At 41.1% G+C, this 27,497-nt stretch overlaps 1 protein-coding gene and 1 non-coding gene across 3 annotated transcripts; both read left to right on the forward strand.

Moving 5' to 3' along the window:
• Thumpd3 (THUMP domain containing 3) lies at nt 1–26,341 on the forward strand. Of its 2 annotated transcripts, none has more exons than XM_052174506.1 (10): nt 1–97; nt 1,538–1,822; nt 3,750–3,827; nt 11,622–12,098; nt 15,671–15,801; nt 19,153–19,222; nt 21,817–21,932; nt 23,006–23,116; nt 25,441–25,564; nt 25,853–26,341. In XM_052174506.1, the coding sequence occupies exons 2-10, from the start codon at nt 1,571–1,573 to the stop codon at nt 26,000–26,002; spliced, it is 1,509 nt and encodes a 502-aa protein (XP_052030466.1). In that variant the 5' UTR covers nt 1–97; nt 1,538–1,570; the 3' UTR covers nt 26,003–26,341. The 2 variants fall into 2 exon arrangements, with proteins under 2 accessions (XP_052030466.1, XP_052030465.1); XM_052174505.1 differs by having other exon boundaries at nt 7–125.
• On the forward strand, nt 16,572–16,678 carry LOC127679476 (U6 spliceosomal RNA). The gene has a single exon (XR_007976786.1). It is a non-coding gene; the product is annotated as a U6 spliceosomal RNA (small nuclear RNA).
• Nucleotides 26,342–27,497: the final 1,156 nt, after the last annotated feature.

Below are 27,497 nucleotides of genomic sequence, written 5' to 3' on the forward strand. Positions count from 1 at the left end.
CTTCCGTTTCCGGGGTGGCAACTCGGCTTCCGGCGGCGTGCCCTGAGTGCGCCCAGCCCGCAGATGCGGCGACCGGAAGAGTCTGTGCTTGCAGCCGGTAACTGGCCGCGGGTGGGAGTGGCCGGGTAGGTGGGACGGAGGGGAGGACAGTGGCGGCTTTGTGTAGGTTGGTGCTGGGATGGAGCGTGTGGCCTCTCACTGGGCTTCGCAGAGGGCGGGAATGAGAGACACTTTTCCCTCCAGTCCGAACAACCCTTCAACTCTCAACCTGTCTGTAGGAGTTCTGTTCACTGTGGTGAACAGTGACACTGTGTAACCGGGTTAACCTCTGTGACCTGACCTTGGCACAGCATAGGGACAGGGAAGATGTTAGCTTAAGTCACAACGCTTTTGAAAATCTAGTGGGAGGTGTGGACCCTCCACCACGGTAACACCTCTCCTACCCCTTGAACCTACAGAAACTCTCATACAGGAAGTCTGTTTTACTAGCTTCAGATATTTCCAAGATCTCCCCTGGATGCCCATCATTGGAGCTCAGCGTCACCATCTAGTAGGCTTTCAGATCCATGTAATTGTTTAGATAGTGGAAGTTGAGTTAATCTTTAATAAATTCTCTGCCCACTTGACTGTATGGCGGAAAATAGATTCCTCACCCACACAAAGTTTTGATCATGCTCTTTGCTTTCTGCTCTCCCACACTCTCTCACCTCTCTGCCCCTGGGGCTCTTCCCCCCTCCACGTGGTCATGGCCGGCCTCCTCCTCCTCCTCCTCCTTCTTCTGCTTCTCTCTCTCTCTCTCTCTCTCTCCCCACCTCTCTCCCTCTCTCTCTCTACCTCTCTCTACCACTAACTCCCATCCCCTACTCTGAATAAACTCTATTCTATACCAAAAAAAAAAAAAAAGTTTTGATCATTACTCCAGAATTGTGTTATTCTCATTAAAACCATCCAACTTTGGGAAGGAGGGAGACAATTTAGTTTCCAGTTCGAAACTAGGCAGGATTAACTTGCTTTAGGGTCATTTGGACCTGTGAGTGTGTGAAGCAGTAATTTATACCTCTGGACCACCACTACAGCCTCACATTCTGAGCTGCTAAGCCGAAAGGACAGTATAAGAGCTTCTGTTTTCGTGTTAGCAAATGTAAGATGGTGCTTACCAACACAGATGACCCTAAGCCAAGCACTGCATGCAGTGGAAATACTTTTTTTTTCTTTTGACTTTTTGAGACAGGGTTTCTCTGTGTGGTCCTGGCTGTCCTGGAACTCACTCTGTTGACCAGGTTGACCTCGAATTCAGAAATCCGCCTGCCTCTGCCTCCCACTCCCAAGTGCTGGGATTACTGGCGTGCACCACCATGCCCAGACCTGGAAATACTCTTGTCTTTTCTCCTGATAAACCTAACCTGTATATTGCTGGCTTAATCACGTTTCACTGCCTGTAATCTGTGCCCTTATTTATATGATAGTTTTAACACTGGTATGTACATTGAAATATGAAAAGAGACTGCATTTTTTCCCTTTTCTGTATTCCCTATAGAGACTGTTAGGCCTTTTAATAAACATCTCCATCATGTCTGACACTCAAGAAGCTACCAGAGAGCCCCTGGATATGAACCTTGATGAGAACCAGAAGCCTGTGCCCCTGGTAGAAAGTGACGTCAGTGAGCCTGAGCATCTCCAAGTCACTATTGGAGCCACTGTACCTACTGGCTTTGAACAAACAGCTGCAGATGAAGTGAGAGAGAAATTGAAGTCATCTTGCAGGATCAGCAAAGACCGGGGCAAAATATATTTTGATATTGCAGTGGAAAGTCTGGCTCAGGTTTGAACAAAACAGTATTTAAATTAGTCTTTTTAACTTGGTTATTTTATGATTACTTTTCTGGTTTGTAGACTCCCCTTAGGAATCCTTTACTTCGGTCTCCTTGAAGTATCTGCATTTTCTGTTGTATACTGATTTGTGAAATTGACTAGTTTTCTGTTTTGGTATTTATAATGTTTTGGAATGTATATTCAGTTTTAGCATTAGTTTACTATGGTTTAGAATCATAGCCTTTCCTGATGATTTATTCACCAAAATGAAATATGTACCAATATCTATGACATGTAAATTTACTTTAGCGAAAGTTTGGGTACATACAAAAGCTGAGGTTTTCCTTTTCATCCATGTCAAAGACATTGTTTTTTTAAACAAGATTTTTATTATTTTATGTGCATTGGTGTTTGCCTGCATGTCTGTCTGTGATGGAATCAGATCCCCTGGAACTGGAGTTACAGACAGTTGTGAGCTGCCATACTGGTGGTGCTGGGAACTGAACCTGGGTCCTCTGGAAGAGCAGTCAGTGCTCTTGACCACTGAACCATTTCTCCAGCCCTTTCAAAGACATTTTTTTTTTAAAAGATTTATTATATGTAAGTACACTGTAGTTGTCTGTCTTCAGACACACCAGAAGAGGGCATCAGATCTCTTTACGAATGGTTGTGAGCCACCATGTGGGTGCTGGGATTTGAACTCATGACCTTTGGAAGAGCAGTCGGTGCTCTTACCCACTAAGCCATCTCTCCAGCCCCTCAAAGACATTTTTTAAAAAGATTTATTTATTTATTTTATTTATGAGTACACTATTGCTCTCTACAGACACACCAGAAGAGGGCATCAGATCCCATTACAGATGGTTGTAAGGCACCATGCAGTTGCTGGGAATTGAACTCAGGACCTCTGGAAGAGCAGTCAGTGCTCTTAACCACTGAGCCATCTCTCCAGCCCCCTTCAAAGACATTCTTGATCAAAAGTAATTATACATGATCATAGGTGAGAAACAGGTTAGCAAACTGCCTTCCCATTGAAACAAAAGCTACCGAATTTCTCATTACCATACAAGTAACATAGGGTATGAATTGTTATCTGGAGGTTCTTTAGGTTTTGTTTTTGTCTTGATAGTATATCCCAAGCTAATAGCATAAAACATGTAGTACAAACCCACAAAATAGTTGTGGTCTTTGTTAGTGAGCAAACATTTTCTTGATGCCCTCAGCAGTTTTGTGAAGATTGGGCACTATTGTTATCAGTCATTAGGTTTAAGAAGAAAAGTAGCTTGTCTGCAGTAATTGAGCTATCACAGAACTTGAGTTTAAACCATATGTGGTTTCTTTTTTGGAAGGGAGAGGTAGGAGTTTAAGACAGAGTCTGATGTAGCCAAGTTAGCCTGGATTTCACTCTACAGCTGAGCATGCTGTGCCTCCAGAAGGCTGGGAATGTAGGCATATGCTGCACATCCATCCAAAGACCATTTCCGTGGTCTTTGCCCCCTCAGGATACAACCAAAAGACATGAAAGCATGATAAAGCCCCATTTGTGTTTCCCTCTTTCCCTGCCCTAGACCAGTGACATTTCAGACTGCATAATTTGATCTTAGTGGCCCTTTCTCTGGGGAATAGTGGGAATCAATTGATAACCAAAGAAATGAAACACTCAGGGTGGGAAAAATATTAAATATAAAGTACCAACATGAGGTGCTGCTCTAAAACTATTTTACTTAGACGTGGTAACTTACTCCTGTAATGTCAGTACTGGCGACACTGAGTCAGGGTAATTTGAGGCAACCCAGAGCAACGTAGCAAGACCCTATCTCGAAAAGATAAAAATGAACCAATTTTGTACTTTTCTTTTAAATATTTAACTGTAGATAGCTTGTGTTATTCAAAGTATTTTCAGAAGTTTGTTTTAAACATTTGTTTTTCTTCCCTAGGTTCATTGTCTGAGATCAGTTGATAACTTGTTTGTGGTTGTTCAGGAATTTAAAGATTACCAGTTCAAAGCTACAAAGGTGAGCTATTCCAAGCATGGTCTCTCCCAGAGAGCTTGTTGTCTGCAGTGTTACACCTGCTTGTCTCACCGTCACTTAGCCTTGCAGTTGGTTTATTTGTTTACACTGTTGGGAATAAAACAAGAGCCAAGCATGTGATTACAGTAAGCCTTTCCACTAAGATCTAGAAACATCTTTAGAGCCCATCCCTGAAGCTGCTTCTAAAGGTGACTGTTAAAGAAAAACCTGAAGTTATAGGGAAAAACTCTTAGATTAGCTCAAAAGATAGAACACGTGGTTTGAAACTAAAATTGCTCCCAGCATGTGAACAGAAGACAGAGAACACAAATAGCATTCCCTCCCAGTTTGCTTTTGTCCTGTTTAACTTTATGTTTTGAAATGAAGCCAAAACAACATTTAATACCAAACATCATCAGTTGTTAGGACCACAGCTTTGTCTCCAGCCTGTATTTATTATCCGAGTCTTCCATATCCAGCTGCTGTGTAAGCTGAAGGTTGCAAACAGACCTCAATAATACTTTAGGGTTTTTTTCCTGTATCTCTTTCTGGCCAAGTTTCCAGAATTAAGTGCTTAAAACTTTTCTTGTCAATGTTATATTAATGTCTAATTTAGAGCTAATCTTTCTTAAAAGAACTGTGGTATGCTGTCTAATTCTCTGTTCATTATTAATTTTCCAGATTAATTTGGAAAGCCAAAGAATCCCCAAATAAGTCTTAATGCTGAAGCACTTTCTTCATCAGATCCTAGTAAAAAAAATAATAGTAACTAAAAGGCTAACAGAACCCATGGCTTACCAAACATTCAAACAGCTCTAATAGAGTATCCACTGAAAATAGTTAAAAATTGTATTGCCTATAAAAATAATTTTCAGCATTAGAAACATTAGTATTCTAATCCTTCAGACTCATTTTTTTTCCTTATCGATGTCCTGGTGGTTTGAATCTTGACATTTGCCTCCTAAGTGAGCACTCCCGCTGAACTACTTCCCCAGGCTTCACTCTCGCGATTTCTGATAGTTCCTCCCAACTGAAGGATACCTAAAACAATTTCAGAGGCAGTCTTTTGAGAACCTATACTGCCAAATATTTGGGGATTTTGAAGGTCAGTTTTATGCATTAATAAATATTTGGCTTTATCTTAACTTCTCTTAAATTTATCTTAAATTCTCTTGCATTTAAATTACCAGACATTATTAAATTCTTCGATTTTTGTCATTGTAATGTTTTTGTTATTGTTTTTTGATACTAGGTTTCTCAGTGTAGCTCCCTGGCTGTCCTGGAACTTGCGCTGTAAACCAGGCTGTTGTGGAACTCACAGAGCTCTTCCTGTGTTTGCCTCCTAAGTATTGGGATTAAAGGTGTTTGTACCCCCCACCTCATCTTAAAATTTATATAGTTGAGGCAGTTCTGATCTCTAATAAGAGGTGAATTTGATGTACTACAAGTCTATATTAGTTAACCTTTCCAAGTGGCCTTAGAAATCACTAAAGCTGGGCAGTGGTCGCGCACGCCTGTAATCCCAGCACTCTGGGAGGCAGGGGCAGGCGGATTTCTGAGTTCGAGGCCAGCCTGGTCTTCAGAGTGAGTTCCAGGACAACCAGGGCTATACAGAGAAACCCTGTCTCGGAAAAACCAAATCCAAAAAAACAAAAACAAAAACAAAAAAAGAAACCACTGTAAAACAGGTTCTTGAAGGCAGAGGAAGAAGATCGCTGTTGGTAAGGTACCCACTACACTAGCAACAGGACCTGCATAAAAGTTGGGCTCACTGTAAGATGTCACTTCATCACTAAGGGAAAAGAGGAAACAACCTAGTTGAATGAGTTGCAGGTTGAGTGAGAGGTTTTGTTGTTTGTTTGAGACATGAATTCTCTGTGTAGCCTTGGCTGTCCTGTGGACTGGGCTGTCCTCAAAATCAAATCTCTGCCTGCCTTTAAGTGCTGGGATTAAAGGCAGGTGCCCCCTCCACCATCACCCAGACAGAATTCCTGGTTCAAAAAGCAAGTCCAGCCCAGCAATGTTGGCTTATACCTTTGCTCCCAGCACTGGTAAACAGAAGCAGAAGGATCTCTGAGTTAGAGGCCAGCCTGGGCCACAGAGTAAGTTCTAGGACAGGCAGCACTACACAGAGAAACTATATCTCAAAAAAAAAGAAAGTGAGATACAAAGCAGTGAGGGTAAGACACTAACTTTGACCTTTGGCTACCACACTTGCACATGCATTTACACAAATGTATACACAGCAACATGTGCATATACCACATACTCACGCAACATTTTTGATATAAGTTTCAAAGGAGAGAGTAGGGTCTAAGATAAATTTTCAAGTCTATGCAAAGGAATTTTCTGTATCTTGACTATGAAAAATTGTTAAGTCCTTCAGGTTATGAGTGTAAATTGTACACACTCCCCCAGTGCAATCTCATTTCTACTTTTTTTTAAAGTCTGCACATGTGTAATACAAATACAAATTTAATTTTGTTTCTTATTAAATTAGCATATAAAATAAAGGGTAGAGTTTGGTTTTGGTTGGTCTTTTTTTTTTTTTTTTAATGTTATCTAAGTACACTGTAGCTGTCTTCAGATGCACCAGAAAAGTGTGTCAGATCTCTTTACAGATGGTTGTGAGTCACCATGTGGTTGCTGGGATTTGAACTCGGGACCTTTGGAAGAGTAGTCAGTGCTCTTAACTGCTGAGCCATCTCTCTAGCCCTGGTTTTGTTTTTTTATTTGTTTGGGTTTTGCTGTGTTTTAGGGAGGGGTTTTCAGGGTGGTTTCCTGTTGTTTGGTTTGTTTTGTCATATTTACATCAATCTTTCATTTTCATATAAACATCTCTTTATATAATAATTTTTCATGCACTATATTTTCTCTTTTGGAGCTTTAAGAGTTTTTTGTTTGAGACAGGATCTCATCATGCAGACCCTATACAGACCTGCTGTCGTAGAATTCACTTTGTAGAATAAACTGGCCTCAAATTAACTGAACTCCATCTGCCTCTGCCTTCTGCATGCTGGGATTATGTGTATGCACTAGCACATCTGGCTCTTGTGCTATGCTTTTTAATAGTATATAACTTTTATATATGTGTTTATAAAATATATATACATATATATTATATATATACATATATCTTTAGCTACTAGCTTTATAAATACAACTTGATATTATCTACCTAATCTGCTATTTTCATTTTTTTATATCTGCAATCATTGTAGATGAAATTGTCATGTTTTTCCCTCATTTCCGCTCTGCCCTCTGATTTTATTTACTTTTTTAGTTTTGGCCCTTTAAATATTCTTTATCAGCCTCTACTTCTACCCTTTGACCTGTAACTATAAGAGATAAGGACTATAGCATTCTTAAATTCTCTTTCCTATTATGTGCTGATGTGTAACTTTGCTTCTGTTTTATAGTCATGACCTATACTTTGTTTTTGTTTTAGTCTTAAAGCCAAGTGGAAAGATGTACTTTGTGTGTGTGTGTGTGGGGGGGGGGGGTCGGGATAGGCTTTCTCTGTGTAGCCCTGGCTGTCCTGGAACTCACTCTGTAGACCAGGCTGGCCTCGAACTCAGAAATCCACCTGCCTCTGCCTCCCAAGTGCAGGGATTAAAGGTGTGCGCCACCACTGCCCAGCACAGGTGTACTTCTTGCCCTTTGCAGTTTGCTTGTGTTACTCTGTAGCCCAGTTAGGCTTGAGTTTGAAGAGATCCTCCATTGTGAGCATGAGCCATTAGGTCTGCCTGGTTCTTGTTATTTTTTAATGGCATGAGTTGAGGGATATTTGTCTTTGTATGCTGTTAGTGGATGGAGTGTAAAGAACTAGTCTCCCCTTCTTGACAGAGCATAATCGTCTGTTCATTTGAGTTCATCTTGCTAAATATTTTCCCCTTGTTGTGCTTTCTTATTTTTTGTCTTTTTCTTTTCTTTATTTTTTCTTTTTTGGTGGTGGGGGCAGGTGGTGATGGTGGTTCTGGGGGTGGGGGTGGGGTTGGTGTGGTGGTGGTGGTGGTGGTGGTCTTTATGATTTTTTTGTGTGTGATGATCAAAAACCAAGCAAACCTCCAGCTTTCTTTAAAGTCTTTTAAGCTGGGTGGTGGTGGCGCACGCCTTTAATCCCAGCACTTGGGAGGCAGAGGCAGGTGGATTTCTGAGTTTGAGGCCAGCCTGATCTACAGAGTGAGTTCCAGGACAGCCAGGGCTATACAGGGAAACCCCTTCTCAAAACAACAACAACAACAACAACAAAGAAACAAAAAACAAAATAAAAAACCCAAACAAACAAAACAACAACAGCAACAAAAAAGAAAGTTTTTTAAGTTCAAGTGTCTTTTATCATTGATAATTTCTTATCAGAACATATCAGTCCACTTTTCTGGAAAATAACTTGAATTAGTGTAACTTCGGAATCTCTTAGGTAAATAGGTACTTGTTAACTATTTTCCTTATTTATCATTGTCTTTTCAATTAACTTTTTGCTCATCGCCATGCTATTTCCTTTTTACATCCTTTCCTGTGTTTCAGCAGGCTTTTGTGAAGACTGCTTTTCCTGCAGTATATGCAAGCACTCATACCCCATCTTATTCTCACTTCTAGATTTTTTTTAAATGTATGGATATTTTGTCTGTGTGTATATATGTGCACGTACCTGGAGAACTGAGGGAGCTGTATCCCCTAGAATTGAAGTTATGGATATTGTAAACCACCATGTGGGTGATGGGGTCCAAAATTGGGTCCTCTGCAGGAGCAATAAGCAGCCTTAGTTCTGGAGTCACTTTCTAGCCCCTTCCCCCTTATTGTTTTAAGATAGGTTCTCTCAGTGCCACTAGATCTCACTGTCACCTGGGCTGGTTGGTGAGAAACCTTCAGGGACCTTTTTCCTGTCTCCCCTGCCCCAGTACCGGGATTGTAGGCACAAACCACCATTCCTGCTTTTTAAATTGAGTGCTGAGGAATTGAACCCAGGTCCTCACACTGTGCAACAATAGGGTTACCAACTGCACCATCTGCCCCCTCCCTGTATTTATTTATTTGTTTGTTTATTGTTTAAACTGTAAACTCCATCTCCTAGTGACTCACCACAGTTCATTTCTGCTTCTAAGTCTGCTATGAGGTCTCATTTACCAGACATTTTCTCATATTTCTGATGTCATTGTCTTTTGTATGTTTTGCCTCTAAATCACATTTTTTAAACAGTGTTCTATGTCCAGTTTTCTAGTCAGTATTCTTTTGTGCAGGTGTCTCTTTCCCCTGCATTGTTTTGTAAGTTCTGTGTTGATAAAGTTTTGAACTTTGAAATTTTGGGATGAGGCAGTTTCTCTTGGGCTCCTGAGGGTGAGACCATGAGGAAGAGCTCTCCCTGGACTGACTTGGGATAAACAGGCCTTTCCCTTCTTCCTTTGTCCTATTTTTTATTGTTTTATTGAAGTATAATTTTCATTCTCTGAGTGAATTGTTATAATCTTTACTTCCTCCCTAGCTGCATGGCACCAGAGACTTTGGAGTTAGTCATCAAGGAAAACACACTTAACTTTTGTCAATGAACTATAGACAAAATATATTTTTAAAAAGTGATTTTTTTATTGGATATTTATGTATTTATATTTCAAATGTTATCCCTTTCCCCGGTTTCTCTTATCTATCCCCTCTCCTCCTGCTTCTATGAAGGCGCTCCCCCTCCCACTCAACCCCTCCAACCTCCCCACCCTGGCATTCCCCTACACTGGGGCATCAACCCTTCACAGGACCAAGGGCCTCACCTCCTATTGATGCCAGAAAAAGCAGTCCTCTGCTACATATGTGGCTGAAGCCATGGGTTCCTCCTTGTATACTCTTTGGTTGATCCCTGGGAGCTCTGGGGGATCTGGTTGGTTGATATTGTTTTTCTTTATGGGGTTGCAGACCCCTTCAGCTCCTTCAGTCCTTTCTCTAACTCCTCTATTGGGGACCCCATGCTCAGTCCAATGGTTGGCTGCAAGCATCCACCTCTCTATTTGCCAGGCTCTAAAAGATACTCTCAGGAGACAGCTCTATCAGGCTCCTGTCAACAAGCACTTCTTGGCATCCCCAATAGTGCCTGGGTTTGGTGTCTGCACATGGGATGGATCCCCAGGTGGGACAGTCTCTGGATGGCCTTTCCTTCAGTCTCTGCTCCATACTTTGTGCCCGTATTTCCTTTAGACAAGAACCATTCTGGGTTAAAAATTTGGAGATGAGTGGATGGCCCCATCTGCCAACCAGGGGCCTTTCCTAACCTTGAGATATGTTCTCTACAGGTTCTCCCTTCCCTGTGTTGGGCATGTCAGCTAATCTCATCCCTGTTGGGTCCTGGGAGCCTCTTGCTTTTCTGGCATCCAGAACTTGCTAGTGGCTACCCCTAGTTCCTCATTTTAAAAAGTGAATTTACCTAGCATGCTAAGTGCTAGATTAGAGGGTGAAATGTGTCTTGAAATGACTGGGAAACTGAATATTTAATTTCCTAAAGGTTTTGTTTTGTTTTGTTTTGAAACAGAGTCTCATTGCCTCCATGCCAGGCCTGGAACTCACGTTGTAGACCAGGCTGGCCTCAAGCTCACAGAGATCCATCTGTCTCTGTTTTGAAATAAAAGTGTGCACCACCATACCTGGCTTCTTGATCTTTAAGTCATTTAACTATCTGTACTGTAGATGTTTATATAGATTGTATAACTCTGTTTGGCTAGTGCTTGTTCTGTAGATAGCAGTCCTTCGTACTTCACATTTAAATATTTAACCACACCATCCAGTAACTTGTCTTTGTTGTTTACTCTTGGAGTACTAGTAGTTGACTTTAGGACCCATGCACTGTACTGCTGAACTCTTATGCCTGACCCTCTTACATTTTGTTTTGAGATACGATGTTAATATCTTATCTAGGTTGTCCCTGAACCCACTCTGTAGCACAGGAAGGCCTGAACTGCAGCTTTGACTTAGGTTCCTTAGAAACTGGGATTATAAGCCTGTGCCAATAAACCTAGCCTGGCAGCTATATATTAACCACCCTTTATATGCCTCTGCTGCTGTAGGTGTGTGGCCTATAGCAAAGGTCAAGGTAGTTAAGGTCTTTCACCATGGACTTACAGGAGTGGCTTTGATAGTAAGTAAGCCTAGAAACTGTAGACCGTACTTAGTACTGTAAATAAAGTCCAAGTGGAAGAGAAGAACTGTACAGGGGAGTACCACCACGTTTACTTTTTAAAAAGATAATCATGTGAACCAAGTGTAGTGGTACATGCGTTTAAGGCAGGTGGATCTATAGAAGTTTAAAATGGTCTATAAAATGGTGTAAGAAGTTTAACTCTAAGAAGCTTAAATGGTTTAAGCCTGGTCTGCAGATGAGTTCCAGGACAGTTGGGGCTATAAAGAAGAGACCCTGTCTCAAACCAAACAAAAGAAAAAATTAACCATACTATTTAGAATCTGGACAGATGACATTTTGAAACTTCTTACAGTTTTTGCCCAAATCCAGAAGATCTGAAAGGATGTGTTGATTTTCTGTCTGCTGCCTTTTGTCCACCTGCTTCCCTCACAGGTACCCAATGCTGTGCATCTGATCTGCCCTCTGCTCTAGTCTTCTTCAGTAGCATAATGTTTATATATCCTCACTGTTGAAAATGGAATTTCCTTCATTGCAGGTATCATTTTGTTTATCCTTTGGTCTGTATTCTCCAACCATCCCCATCATAAGGACCAGAGTTGTCTACAAGGAAAGTAGGCACTTACTTGTTCAGTTAAAATGGTGAGAAACAAAAGGGTTTCATTCTCCATCATTTGCAGGAAGAAGTTCTAAGAGACTTTGAAGAACTGGCTGGAAAACTCCCATGGTCAGACCCTTTGAAAGTCTGGCAAATTAACACAACTTTCAAGAAGAAGAAAGCAAAGCGCAGAAAGGCAAGTCAGAGTGCAGGGAAAGAGAAGGCTGACTGTGGACAAGGAGACAAAGCAGACGAGAAAGAAGGCAAGAAAAAGCATGCCAGCAGCACTTCAGATTCACATATCTTGGACTATTATGAAAATCCAGCCATCAAAGAAGAGATATCAACCTTAGTAGGTGATGTCTTGGCATCTTGCAAAGATGAAACTGGTCAGAGCCTAAGAGAAGAAACTGAACCACAGGTACAGAAGTTTAGAGTCACCTGCAACAGAGCAGGAGAGAAACATTGCTTTACCTCCAATGAGGCTGCGAGAGATTTTGGAGGTGCTATTCAAGAGTACTTTAAGTGGAAGGCTGACATGACCAACTTTGATGTAGAGGTGGGTCTTGGCTTTTATTGATGATGAAAACGATCTGTAATGTGGCTGGGGAGATGGCTCAGTGGGCAAAGTGTTTACTGAGCAGGCATGAGTGCTTGAGTTTGGATTCCTAGCATCCACATGCAAGCCAGAGCAGATGTATGCATGCTAACCCTAGCACTGATAGAGACAGGCAGTGCCCTAGAGCAGGCCAGCTGAAGCTGCAAAACCCAGGTCCAGTGAGAGATGGCTTCAAAAATAAGGTATAATGGTAGGAACACAATGTAAACTTCTGAGTTATGCAGTCACCCACAAAAGAAAAAAAAGGTTCTCATACACTTGTAAAACTTCCAGACAAACCTATTACAAGGGTCATTAAAAAGTGGTAGAAAAGCTAGACGGATGTTAGGAATAGCATGGTCTATGAAGATAGATGGACAAGTATTAATTGAAATTTTTACTCAGTAACTCTGGAATTGAGCCTCTTTTTCAAATGGTGCCAAAATAGTGTATCCCTTTAAGGTCTATACTATGGAAGGCAAATGAAGTGGTTTTGAGTGTTGGGTATAGCATGTTGGTATATGGTAAGTGCTCATTGGATAGATGTTGTCAGAACTTAAGTACTCTTTTAACCCTAGCACTCAGAGGCAGAGAATCTCCTGTGTTTTCAGGGCAAGTCTGGCTTACATAGTGAGTTCCAGAACAGTCAGGGCTATGTAGAGACCCTGTCTTGCAAAACCCTCAAGTGTGCTCTGTGTGTCTCTGACCCTGGCATCACCATGTCCAGCAGAAGAAAGGTGAGTCCCTTTTTGTTTTTTAAATTTTGGTGCTGGACTCATACCCACAGTCTTGCACATATGGACAAGCACTGCATTTCTTTCTTTCTTTTTTTTTTTTTTTGGATTTTGTTTTTTCGAGACAGGGTTTCTCTGTATAGCGCTGGCTGTCCTGGAACTCACTCTGTAGACCAGGCTGGCCTCGAACTCAGAAATCTGCCTGCCTCTGCCTCCCAGGGTGCTGGGATTACAGGCGTGCACCACCACCGCCCAGCTGAAGCACTGCATTTCTAAGCTATATCCCCAGTCTTCTCATTTCTAATCTAGTATTTTTCTACATTATATGGACTTCAAGATTGTAACTTTACCTGAAGTAAACTTACTTCTAGTTCTGCTACTAACAATAGTAGAATACAGTTTTCAGACCCTTGTGTCAGGGTTTTAGAGCTAGTCCTCATCCAGAGCCAGCTTGGTTCTGTTTAAATCAACTAGGTTCTTAAAACCAAATGCCTCCTGTTAGCTTGATTATCCTGTGACTACTGGGTGACTTATGCTGATAATGGTAATTGGAGTTCTTTACATTTCTGGTGGTTTATGTAGGCCCTTTGCGGTTGACATTTTTACCAAGTCAACTTTTGTTTCATTTGGGATACTCAAATATGGGACATGTCACTCTCTTTGTAACTTTTTTTTTTAAAGTCAGATGAGAACAATTCTCCATTCCATATTTTCTTACACAGCTGTGAGAACAAAGAAGCTAATGAAAGCCATGTCCAGAAGTCTGCAAGGTAGCACAGGAAACAAATCCTATTTGAACTGATGTCTCTGTGTCCCAGGCTCAGAGGGCTTCATAGGAAATGAGGCCATGTGAGTAAGGTTAATAGGGCAGGGCCTTGCATGTTCAGTGTCAGCTCTTGACCTCTGCCTTTGGTAAGGCTGTGATGAGGACATTCTAGGGGGAAGACTTGGGATCATTTTATCTTCTTAGAATATTTGTGAGTTAGGAAAACTAGGTCAAAGGTAGTCATAATCAGACATTGTTTAAAACTACTAGGAAAACAAGATAAAAGCAAACACAACATGGTGTCAGCTCTGGATAAAGGGTATGTTTGAGAGGCCACTGTAAAAGTGTTTGAAATGTTTTCCAAAAAAAAGTAGTAATTTAAAAAATACATGTAGGCCAAGTGTGGTGGCCATGCCTTGGATTCCAGACTCAGGACACAGAGTCTGTCAGATCTCTAATTTTAAGGCCAGCCTAGTCTACATAGTGAGTTCTCTGGCACAGTGAAACCCTGTCTTACAACAACAATAAAACACACACACACACACACACACACACACACACAGAGGCAATGGACATGCACACTTTTAATCCCAGCATTTGGGAGGCAGAGGCAGATGAATTTCTTGAGTTTGAGGTCAGCCTGGTCTACAGAGTAAGTGAGTTCCAAGACAGCCAGAGTTAAACAGAAACCTTGTATTGAGAAAACATACACACACACACACACACACACACACACACACTTTAAATCTATACCATCAAAATATGTTCATATAATAAAAACTGGGAGATAACTTATTGATAGCTAGTGTGTGTGTGAGAGATAGTATGTATATGTATAGTGTGTGTGTAAAAAGAATAAACTTTTAAAATTAAATGAAAATTTTGTGTGTGTGTGTGTGTGTGTATTTCAGTTTTGTTAACTCCAAAAAAAATGATACAATAATATAGTAGTGGTTAGATCAGCCCAAGAAAGTGGAAAAAGCTTTCTAAAGGGTACTGAATATAGGTCATAGCTCACTGAAATATATATGTAGTTAAGATTTACATACCTCTGGGTTCATGATAGACAGATTTGCCACTAAGGCTGCTGGCCTGAGTTCAATTCCTAGGATGCATGGTAGAAGTTGTCCTCTGATCACCTCACTCAATCCACATACAAACACAAATAAATACATAAATAAGTAAATTATGTACTGGATAGTAAACTTGTAAAGTATAACTCAATCAGTAAGTTTGTATGGGCTGGCAAGACGGCTTAGTTAAAAGAACTGTCTATATACAAGTTTAATTCCCAGCACCCATATGGTACTAACTCCAGGTCCAAGGGATCGCACACCTCCTTCTGGTTTCCATGGGTACCAAGTGGTGCACAGATAAACATTCAGGAAGAACATCTGTGCACTTGAAATAAAAATGAAAATTTTTCTACAAAGAAAGTTGTCTATGTGGTGTCTTTCACTTGCTTGGCTTTTCCTTGGGCTCCAGGGATATCAACTCACATCGTCACACTTGCCAAACAAGTACTCTTTCCATTGACACGCCGCCGTGCCTCAGACCTAGCCCTGAAGAAGACAGTTGTTTTGTTGTTTTTATAGTAATTCAAAAAGTCTTAATAAGGCAGACATGTCTCTCTTTCTTGTGATCCCAGTATTTATGAGGCAGAGGCAAGAGGATTTTGAGGTTCAGTCCAGCTGGCCTGTCTAAGAAATTCAAGCCAATCTTGGCTTCAAGGCTCTGTTTATTTTATTCTTTTAAATTTATTTTTCTTTATTTTTGTCGTTGTTTGGGATATAGTCTTTCTATCTGGTCCTGGCTATCCTGAAACTCACTGTGTAGACCAGGTTGGCCTTGAACTCACAGAGATCCACCTGCCTCTGCCTTGCTGGGATTAGAGCACTGGGGAGGGAGGACCGCAGTCAGATAAGGCCCTGCTTTTTTTTTTTTTTTCCTGTTTTTAAAAAGGTCTTGTTAGTAGGTACGATTTGAAGACTGTTGACTTTCTGACTTTTTCATATGTTTCTAATCTGATGTAGGTTCTCCTGAACATCCATGATAATGAAGTCATTGTTGCCGTTGCACTGACAGAAGAGAGTCTGCACCGCAGGAATATTACACATTTTGGGCCTACAACTCTTAGGTCAACTCTTGCCTATGGGATGCTCAGGTAACAGGAGGGGATTTTGCTGTCCATATTGTAATGAACACTTTGCTCTGAATTAAAACACTCAGTTTCTAAAAATAAAAAACATTGCTTGGTTAGAATTACAAAGTACCTATTTTCTCTTCAGTATTCACTGTTGTCAGCCTTTTTTTTTTTTTTAGATTTATTTATTTATTATATGTGAGTACACTGTAGCTGCCTTCAGATACTCCTGAAGAGGAAATCATATCTCATTACAGATGGTTGTGAGCCACCATGTGGTTGCTAGGATTTGAACTCAGGACCTTTGGAAGAGCAGTCGATGCTCTTAACCACTGAACCATCTCTCCAGCCCCTGTTGTTAGCTTTTGATGCAGAAAATACCATGTGGATGGTTTCTTAGTATTCTTGATTATAAATGTGAGAGGTGGTTGCGTGTGTGTCTTCAGTGAGGAGCTGCTTCTCTTTAGGCAGTAGAGTCAGTTTTGCTGTGCTTTAGTGAAGCAGATGAGATCCTTGCGATGTGTAAGCGTGTATGCTGAGGGATGGTGCTGGCAGGCAGCTTGGTAGTAGAACGTGGGTCATGACACACAGCGCCACACCCCTGGCAATCTAGTTTTCCATGTTACACGGGCAGCAACCTGGGCATCGTATTGGGACTTTGAGAAGTGCAAAGCAAGCAGCCTGCCACTGTTGTCAGTCTTAGGTTCTCAAATAAGTCTTCCCCCCACCCCTACACTTGAGATTTCAGTACTGCAAAATGGGCTTGACATGGGACACCAAAGATTATTCATGTGCTCAATTTGGCAGCACATACACTAAAACTAAAGCAATGCAGAGAAGATTAGCATGGCCCCTGCATAAAGATGGCAGACAAATTTGTGAAGTGTTTCTTAAGAACAAAAATGAAAAAGAAGAAAAGGTTTACTTTGGCTGGAGAGATGGCTCAGAGGTTTAAGAATGCATGCTGCCCTTGCAGAGGATCTGGGTTTAGTTCCTAACATTCAGGTTGGTAGATAACAACCTGCAACTTCAGCTCCAGGGTATTTAACACCTGTCTTCTGGCACCAGCACATATACATATTTTAAGAATTTAACCCACACATATACATACTTTAAAAAAAAGTTGTGACTGACCTTGGGGCTATAGAGATGGCTCAACAGTTAACAGTTGATGCTGTTTTTCCAGATGACCAGAGCTCAGTTCTAGGCTGCCATGTCTGGCAGCTTACAACCTTCTTTAATCCCAGTTGCATACCCCCTTCCAGTACCCTCTTCTGGCTTGCATTATGCACACACAGAGATATTAACACATATGTATAAATAAAATATTAAAGTATTTATTAAAAATTTTGTTCACGAGGACCAAATGCAGAAACATAGGCAGATAATCTTATTCTGTATAGTGCCTGGCATGTTTTAATAAGTTATATAATTACATTTTCTTCCTTTTCAATTTTTACTTCCTTTTTCATGGTCATGTGAGGTTTCATAGTTCCTCACAACTGGGACACATTGTTAGTAACAGAAAAGTTAAGAGAACACTCCTTAGCTTCAGTTACTGGACAGACTTGTTATCTGCCTCCAACCACGATGATAGAAACCAGCATGCAAAGAGTTATTTGAGTGCTGGTATTAAAAAACTAAATAACAGACGGGCAGTGGTGGCACATGCCTTTAATCCCAGCCCTTGGGAGGCAGAAGCAGGCAGATCTCTGAGTTGGAGGCCAGCCTGGTCTACATAGTTCCAGGACAGCCAGGGCTACACAGAGAAGCCCCGTCTACAAAACAAAACAAAACAACCCCCCCCCCCCAAAACCCTAAATAGGATAAACTGTAATATCCGCATAAGCTTGAATGCAACCTTCCAGCATCACTATTGTCAGTAATCCTAGTACTGAGGAGGCTGAGGCAGGATACCTGGGGCTTTCTGGCCAGCCACTCTGAATTTGTGAGCTCCAGGTTGTGAGGTAAAGAGCAATTGAGAAAGGTGCCCAGCTGAATGTGGTGGCATATCCTTTAATCTCAGCACTCAGGAGACAGAGGCAGGCAGACTTCTGTAAATTTAAGGCCAGCTTGGCCTACAGGACAGCCAAAGCTCTGTAGAGACCCTCTCTCAAAAAACCAAAACGAGAGGTGTGTGTGGGGGGGTGGGGATGCCCAATGTTGATTTCTGATTTCTTGCATTCACATGCATGTGGCAAGCACATGTACATACACATGCACATATACACATGAAGTGATAACTAATTATGCTGAAGACTGTGATGTTTGGCAAGATGAGCAAAGATTATACCAAATCCACAAAAAACCCTTGAAAGCATCTCAAGAAAGGTAGAGACTATGGAGCTAGAGAGCTGGCTGTTCTTCCAGAGAACCTGGGTTCAATTCCTAGCACAGACATGGTGGCTCACAATGGTTAATAACTTGCCTCAAGAGATCAGATGCCCTCTTCTTGCTTTGGACAGGCAGTATTCACATGTGATACAGATATACATGTTAGCAATGTATCCATATACATAAAGGCTAAAAATGAAGAAGTGTTGAAAGTAGATGGTAGAAAATGCGAAGGACTGCTTTCCTGTCTCCTAAAAGCTTATGGTGTTGCTTAGCTCACCTGTGCACGGGGTTGCATTTACCTTCCTTTGCACATGACTGGCTCAAATTACCCCGTGCTACTTGCTCTTTATTCCACATTCCTAAGAGGATTTGAGTGACATAATTTGATCAAGTGCCCTATCCTGGCCCATTAACAATGACTGGTGATACAGGCTTGCCCAAGAATCTGTCTTACGAGGGAGATCATTAACGTGCATGGTGCAAGGTCTCAAACAGAAAAGATTAGATCAGATGAAACTTAGTGATCTGAGGACTGCTAAGTAACATTTAAAGCTATTCACAGTGACCTGTAGTCTTTACGCTCCTTATTTTGTGTCCTAGGAAAAATTTTTTGTCTGTTAAATGGTAATAGGGTTGTTTAAAGCATTCAGCAAAATAACAAGGGTATAAATTTAAACCAGTTATTTTATGTTAAGGACTGTATCTCCACAGTTAAATCCAAAATGAAAGGCTACTGAATGTCTGGTTGTCAGCAAATGCCCACTAAAAAATCTTGCCTCAGCTTCTTAAGTGCTACAATAACAAATCGATCTCTCTTCCTCTCCCCCCTACCCCCAAAGCATTGTACACACAGGTGAGTGCTGCTACTGAGTGCCAACCCCAGGCTGACTATCAAACCATAAATTGCTGATCCTTTGTGCCAGTGTGCTGGTCCTATACCAGGAGGCTCTTTATCCTATCCTTCAGGAATTTCTATTGTGGAAGCCTCAGTTTTTGGCTGATTTTCACATGTGCTGAATTGTTTTCTCCCTCCAGGCTCTGTGAACCTAAACCTACTGATGTAATAGTGGATCCAATGTGTGGAACAGGGGCAATACCAATAGAGGTAATAACACCTTTCTATTTTTATATAAGCAAGTGATCTATTCAAAATGTTCTAGAGTTAGTGGGCAAATTGGATCCAATGAGAAAAAAAACCCAAAAGTCTGAAAAAAACCTCTCATAGTCAGGTTAAAACTTCTGTCAAAGCATTGTAACCATATATTTCAAACAGCCAAGTACCATATGATTAGATATTGAAATCTGTTTTTTTGAATCACAGAGGAGCTAAGAATTACAAACTTTTTTTGTTTTGTTTTGTTTTGTATTTGGTTTTTTCGAGACAGGGTTTCTGTGTATAGCTCTGGCTGTCCTGGAACTCACTCTGTAGACCAGGCTGGCCTCGAACTCAGAAATCCGCCTGCCTCTGCCTCCCAGACTGCTGGGATTACAGGTGTGCGCCACCACCACCGCCACCACCACCACCACCGCCTCTGCCGCCCGGTTTGTTTTTTGTTTTTTTGTTTGTTTTGTTTTGTTTTTTGTAACAAATGGATGAGACACTAGATTGAACAGCAGAGGATAACTGAAGGGGTCATAAACCTCTACATAATTAGAGGTTCCTGAAGTGAACAAGTTTAGTTATGAAAAGGAGAAACCACAGTATTGCAGCTCAGTGCTAGGGTACCTGCCTGGCATGCAAGACAGATGTCCTGGACTTGATCTCCAGCACTGCCAAACAGAAACAGAAACAAACCCATTAGAATACCTATAAGTGTTTTTTATGTTTGGTTTTTATGAGACAGGGTCTTATTATGTAGCCCTAAACTCACAGAGATTCACCCATCTCCTTTAGGGCACAAACTATCTGGCCGTTTTACCTTTTTTTTTAAAAAAAAAAAACATATTTTAGGAAATCTCACAAGGCTGCATACCCAGTGACCATTAATTATTTTCGGAATTGCTACAACCCTCATAAAAAACTGCAGAAGGTAATGGGTGGTGGTGGTGACACATACCTTTATCCCAGTACTCAAGAGGCAGAGGCAGGCAGAGCTCTTGTGAGTTCCAGGACAGCCATAGCTACACAGAGAAAGCCAGTCACCAAAGCAAAAACAAAACAAAATATTACAGAAGGCAAAAAAAAAAAAAAAGAAAAAAAAGAAATGGGAGGGTGTTTTCTTCTTTTTTTAACCCTTTTGAGGCAGAGTCTTGGTATGTAGCCCAGGCTCACGGTGAATTCATGGTAGGCCTACCTAAGCCTCTCCCAAGTGCTGGTATTACAGTCATGAGCCACCACAGCTGTGTAAGAGACTATGCAGGAGCTCACAGTAAAGGCACTTTAAGTTTTTGTGTTTAACACAGTGAAATGTTCCAGGCAATACCAAAAGCCAGGGAAAAGAAATTTCACAGAAGTACCACAGATTGTGTTGAGTGGGCAGAAATTGGACAGATGAGCAAGCCCAAAGCAACCCACAAAGGGAAAAATGATCCAGAGTGTAATTAGAAAATCTATGGTCTGACTTTGAACGGGAGTTAAAATCCAAGAGGAAATGCAGATGGTGTGAATGTCCCACTAGCTGGTGAGTGACTGCTGCTTGAGGTCTGAGCAGGAGCTGAGTTACTATAGTCAGCTCTGGAAACCAACTGTAGTTCTCCATCAGTAAACCACAGATTATCTATGAAATGACAGGTAAAGTGACCATGGGTCAAGAAACGTGCAAAGTAGACATCAGAATAAAAAGGGGGGAGGGAAACCAGACTGAGTCATTTCCATTTAAAAGTAGGCATGAGCGTACCAATGTAGAAACTTCAGCTGAGTCGTGATGGAAACTGAAGGTCTGTGTACAGGTGAAGTTTTAGAAGTACTGTAAATGTAGCCTGAGGTAGGAAATCCATACTGGATTAAACATTAAAATAATAATAATAAAAAAAGGTTGGGAAGCACAAGTCACCTGAGAGAATTTTACTCTGTGAATTCTTTCTGTATCCCTGCACACCCAGTTTCTGGCATACTTGAACATTCCTTTTGTTTGCAATTATTGTAGAACAATAAACTAGAATCACCCTCAAGGGTCTGGGTAAAATGGTTATGAAGTGCTATGTTTATGCATGCATGTCTTTGTGGCAGAAACTGTACCATAGTATGTCACTTCGTTTTACAAATATGTCACTGCTTGGCATTTATATCCCGCTGATATTTTTTTACTTAACTGCAAAATCTTTTCAGAGATATGGTAGTTATCTTTTAAAAGCTAAACTCATAATCTAAGACAGCATAGGTCTGGTTAGTTTGCTAAATTTTTTTATAATCGTTAATTAAGAGAATGCAGTCCCTTATATGTGGCAGCTATTGCTGGGTAGGGATAAAATACAAGACCTATCCGGAAGGAATTGCTGGATTACTTCGAAGGCAGAGGTGATAGACATAGTTTCAAATGGGCTAAGTCAGCTACAAAGTGCTTCTAGGTTTGACATTGATGTCATAGTAAGTGACACTGGAGCCACATTTCTAGTGGGTAAAGTTCAGCAGGCAGAAGAACAAGGAGGCCATTTCTGGCAAGGGAATGAGTGACACAGACTACCATGTTCCTGAGAGCTGGCCATACTGACTTTCCCTTTCCTCTTGTGGCATGTTTAACCAACACTCCTGTCTCATAGGGAGCTACTGAGTGGTCTCACTGTTATCATATCGCTGGGGACAACAACCCACTGGCAGTGAACAGAGCAGCAAATAACATCTCATCTCTATTGACTAAGAGCCAGATTAAAGATGGGTACGTTTAACTTCAAAGATTGCATTGTATTTTTTTAAGTCTCTTTCCATACTGACTTGGAATTTTCATTCACCCCCAGTTCTTTGTGGCATCGTTATAGCAAAATGAACAGTGTGAGAAGACACCATCTAATTTATTGAAAAGCATGTTATTAATTTAACTACCATTTCCATACTTTATTGCAATTTTAGTTCTCCTTTTTTGTTCATTTTTTTTTGTGTCTTTTCACAAAACAGTACAGTATGGTATAGGTTTTGTTATTTAGATAAGGCGCATGCCTTTATTCCAGAGGTAGAGGCAGATGGATCTGAGTTCGAGGCCAGCCTGGTCTACAGAGTGAGTTCCAGGACAGCCAGAACTGCACAGAGAAACCCTGCCTTGAAAAACCAAATTAATTATTTAGAACAATGTGAGTTGAAAGAAGCATGAAAGCCATTACCATAACTTCTAAATTACCAGTTATCTATACTAGTAGCCATGGCCTGTTTAAATCCTCCAATTGCTTTGCTTCTGAAGATTGTTGGATTGGGCTTTTGGGGCCTGAGAGTGCCATGGAGCTGTGTCATGGTGTGGAAGTCAAGAGAATGACTTGTGGGACTTGGGTCTCTCCTTCCTGTGAGTCCTAGATATCAAATTCCTTTTGTCTGGCTTAGGACCAAGACCTTTGCCAGCTGGGTCATTTCTTTGGCCTTTTAGACACTCTTTTACATGTAAGCTCATTTTCCCTTGTACTTTCTTAACCATATATCCTTTGAAAACCAGTCTTAACCATTTAAAACACTTATATTTCAGTTATGGACATATTTCTTTCTATATTACTTTAACATTTCTTTTTAGAAAAACAATCTTTAGAAGTTCAGACTGCAGAATGTTTTTTTTTTATTACATTTATTTATTTGTGTGTGGACATGAGGGTAGGTAGAAGTCCAACTGAAGAATTAGGTCTCTAGGTCTCTACTTGGTACCTTAGATAAAGCTCAGGTCATGAGGCTTAATGACCAGTACCTTTATTTGCTGAGCCATCTCATTAGCCTGGGAGAATATATTGAAATATCTTACCTTTGTCTCCACAGAAAAACATCCTGGGGTCTGCCCATTGATGCTATTCAGTGGGATATCTGCAACCTCCCACTTCGAACTGCTTCTGTGGATATTATTGTAACAGATATGCCATTTGGAAAAAGGTAGAAATTGGATTTTTCTTTTTTAAATACATAGCATGAGTTTACCTGTTACTGTACTGGCTTCTCAGTCAGAAAAACATACTGTACTGGCTGGTTTTGTGTGTCAACTTGATACAGGTTGGAGTTATCACAGAGAAAGGAGCTTCAGTTGGGGAAGTGCCTCCATGAGACCCAGCTGTGGGGCATTTTCTCAATTAGTGATCAAGGGGGAAGGGCCCCTCGTGGGTGGTACCATCCCTGGGCTGGTATTCTTGGGTTCTATAAGAGAGCAGGCTGAGCAAGCCAGGGGAAGCAAGCCAGTAAGAAACATCCCTCCATGGCCTCTGCATCAGCTCCTGCTTCCTGACCTGCTTGAGTTCCACTCCTGACTTCCTTTAGTGATGAACTGCAACTTGGAAGCTCAATAAACCCTTTCCTCCCCAACTTGCTTCTTGGTCATGTTTGTGCAGGAATAGAAACCCTGACTAAAACAAATTGGTACCAGCATAGTGGGGTATTCCTGTGACAACCTTGCCATGTTTTGGGGAGGACTGTGGAAGGACTTTGGAACTTAGAGCTAGAAGAGCCATTAGGATGTTAAGAGCTCTGTGGAAAGTTCTGTAGGAGCTTGGAAGACAATGTTAAGAACATTGCAGAAGATGAAGGCCTGACTTGTGAAATTTCAGAGGGAAGATTAAAGACTCTTATCAGGGCCATGTTTCGATTGTGAAGATTCTGTGGTTTTGGTTAGCTAGGGCTGAAGAATCAGCTGTGATTAACAAGATACCAGAACCACTAAATCGAACCCTTGTGTTACTGGGACTATTGATACTGGTTAGCTGGAGCTAAGAAATTAGCTGTGACTAAGAAGAAACCAGCATCACTGAGGTGAAATCTTCTGGGAAGTGTTTTCTGAGAGCACAGAGGCTGTGTTCCAGAGATAGCCACAGTTGTATTTAGTGCTGTGGCTGGACTTGGTACTGTGTAAGAGTCACCCAGAGGGTACTGGTTTTGAAGGCATGAAGGGGTCATGAAGATCTGCTGAGGCTCTTGACACAGTGAGAGGCCATGGAAGGCCATTGGTGAAGGTGCAGCCTCAATTGCAGTTGATGGCCCAGGACTTGAAAGGGCTATGCATAGGAGCAGAGGCTTGTCACCATGAAGAGAGCCTATGAGAGGCTATTGGTGAAGCCTAATTACAGTGGAAGATGGCAATGTTTTGGAGATGCCAGTACCATGAGATGACCACCAAGAACAGCAGTAGCAGTGGAGTACAGGTAGCTGGAGCCTAGAAGACAAGCTGTGTGCTACAAAGGGCAGAGCTGGAGAAGTGACCCAAACCCTTGGAGGAGCCCAGAAGATCGGGGAGTTGGATCCCAGACATTGAACCATTGGAGTTTGAGTTTTGCTTTTGGTTGTGACTGTGCCCTGATGTGTTTCCCTCTTGAAGGAAGAAAGTACTTTAGTGGAGCCCACAGTTAAGAGACTTTGAATTTTAAAGATATTGGACATTTTAAAGTGATTGAACTTTTAATATGTAAAGACTGTGGGACTTTTAAAGTAATTAAATCTTGGGGATGAATAAGAAAGTAAGGGCTGAGGCTTAATAGTGATGTGTTTGTGTGTCAAGTTGACAAGGGGTCGATTGTACTGGTTAGTTTTGTGTGTCAAGTTGATACAGGTTGGAGTTATCACAGAGAAAGGAGCTTCAGTTGGGGAAGTGCCTCCATGAGATCCAACTGTGGGGCATTTTCTCAATTAGTGATCAAGTGGGGAGGGCCCCTTGTGGCTGGTGTTCTTGGGTTCTATGAGAGAGCAGGCTGAGCAACCCAGGGGAAGCAAGCCAGTAAGGAACATCCCTCCATGGCCTCTGCATCAGCTCCTGCTTCCTGACCTGCTTGAGTTCCACTCCTGACTTCCTTTAGTGATGAACTGCAGCGTGGAAGTGTAAGCTGAATAAACCCTTTCCTCCCCAACTTGCTTCTTGGTCATGATGTTTGTGCAGGAATAGAAACCCTGACTAAGACACATACCATAATTCATTTCACCCATTGTGCCATTACATGGTCCTATTCCACATTGTAGGCTAAGGAGAACTCTTGGAGTTCTTCTTGGGACAGATTTCTCCTCAGGTTTGTCTTCAATGAGATAAGTTACAGTTGTTAAGAAAAAGTGTCCTGATAGAAAACTCTATAAACACTTGACTAACAGTTTCCTTCCTTCATTGGCATAGAACAGCTCTGGCCTCTAAAAGATGATTTCTTCATACCTTAGATTTTGTTGTCTCATGTAAGAAACTACCTATCTACCTTTTTCAACAGTTTATACTTGACCTTCTTTTATAGGATGGGCTCCAAGAAGAGAAATTGGAATCTATATCCAGCTTGCCTTCGGGAAATGAGCCGTGTCTGTAGACCAGGGACAGGTAGAGCTGTACTGCTTACTCAGGACAAGAAATGTTTTACCAAGGTACTACATATGAGAGTTAAAATCACTTATCTCCCTGTTTGTACACAATATATATGTTTGGTGCCCTCCGCAGAAGAGGGTGTTGAATGGGATGCCCTAGAATTGGAGTTATAGTTGTAAGCCACAATGTACCAGTAAGTGAACCCTGATCCTCTCCAAAACCAGCAAGTGCTCTTAACTTGTGAGTCAACTTCCACCCCATCCCCCAGAGCATTTAAGTGTAAAGATTTCAGGATGTTTTAGAAGCAGCCTGGCAGCCTAATGACTTCTGCTTTTTGTGTGTGCCAGGCCTTATCTGGAATGGGGCATGTGTGGCGAAAGGTCCATACAGTCTGGGTGAACATCGGGGGCCTTCATGCTGCAGTGTATCTTCTAAAACGCACTCCTCAAGCCTTTGTTCATCCTTCAGATCAAGAAGGAAGAGATCCTCCTTGGTAAAGTCAAGAAAGAAGACAACAGTATTTGTAGTTCCCAACACTGGAAATGTCAGCATAAAGAACTTGATTTGGTAAAAAATAGCAGAAAAATAACTAAGTATTACAGGTTACATTGCTTAACCACTCCAGAATGCTTTATTGTTAGCAAGGTGATTGTAGTGGTATTTAAGAAGCCTGCATTGCTTGGCTTCTAAATTTCAGAACACTTTAGGCCATATTCTATTGCTTGTGCAGCCTACTGTTCTACGATCTAAATTCTTTGTATCATCTCAGAAACAGAAGCATTACTCAAGACCTACAGTCTTATCATCTGCCTTAAAATAAATACATTCAACCTAAACATGGCAAAGATGCTTTGTGTGACTATTAGTAAGTAGTAGAAGCCTAAGTAGATGAGGTACGGGACCAACAAGCCTAATTAAAGGAATTTCTCTTTTAGTATATTGAAGTGTTATTTTCTAAAGCCCTCCCCACCCCTAAAGTGCCTGTCAGTCTTTGGGGGTGGGGAGAGCTAATGTATCTTTAAATGAAAATGTAAGCTATATTGCTTACTCAGGATAAGAAATGTTTTACAAAGGTACCACATGAGAATTAAAATCACCCACCTCCCCGTTTGTACACAATATATAGGTCTGGTGCCCTCAATAGAAGAGGGTGTTAGATGGACCATCTAACTTGGGAGCTCTGTTATTCCTGCCTAGCTGTTTGTTCTGTTGTTTTCTAGTAGTACTGGTTTTTCCTCAGATAGTTCTATGGGAAATGAAATAACTTCATTACTTATCAGTTCCTTAACAGCAATCCCTGTTTTAGCTTATGGAAAGTTATTTGAGAGTCTGTCTTCTTTCAGCTTAGATTTTCAGTGTGATGTTTCTATTTAGAAAAGACACAGACAGCACTTCCTTTGAGAACAGAATCCACATTGGCACCATAGTCAGTGGCTTTTTGGACTATTCACTGGGATTATGAAACTTTTAAAGATTTTATACCCTATGTATTTTGCAATTGACAAAATACATTATTGATTGAACATAAATTTTGATCTTTGACCTCAAATCAAGGTTATCACAGAACCAAGATATATTAACTATGACTGTCTGTTTCATCCCTATTTACCAAGTTCCTGACATAATCTTTGCCAGTTAAGCATTCAGTATTTACTGAACAAATGAGCTACTTTTTATGCTAAGTTCTCAAGTTAATACATCAGGTTTGTGCTTAGTTCACCTTAGCTTTAATTTTATAAAGTATATTAAAAATTTGACTTAAGACACTGCGAATATAGTGGACATTATCTTCATCTTTTGGTAAATTTTGCTAATCTGGTTACTAGAATAGGAAATAAGCTATGAAGTTTTCCCTCTAGATAAGGTTTTGTCACATAACCCTCGCTGGTCTCTGCCTCCCAATATTGGGAATTAAAGATATGCAATACCATGCCAGGTGAAAGGCTTATTTTTTTGGTTGGCTTTACATCAGGGTAAAGTTCTTACTCATCC

The sequence above is a fragment of the Apodemus sylvaticus genome, chromosome 2 (genome assembly GCF_947179515.1).
Source record: "Apodemus sylvaticus chromosome 2, mApoSyl1.1, whole genome shotgun sequence".
In the NCBI taxonomy this organism is placed as follows: Eukaryota; Metazoa; Chordata; class Mammalia; order Rodentia; family Muridae; genus Apodemus; species Apodemus sylvaticus.

Excerpts from the sequence above, each read along its gene's own strand:
- Thumpd3 (XM_052174506.1), top strand. The coding sequence starts at position 1,571 with ATGTCTGACACTCAAGAAGCTACCAGAGAGCCCCTGGATATGAACCTT. Across the intron at positions 3,828-11,621 it reads ACCAGTTCAAAGCTACAAAG|GAAGAAGTTCTAAGAGACTT; the intron begins GTGAGCTATTCC and ends CATCATTTGCAG. Across the intron at positions 12,099-15,670 it reads TGACCAACTTTGATGTAGAG|GTTCTCCTGAACATCCATGA; the intron begins GTGGGTCTTGGC and ends AATCTGATGTAG.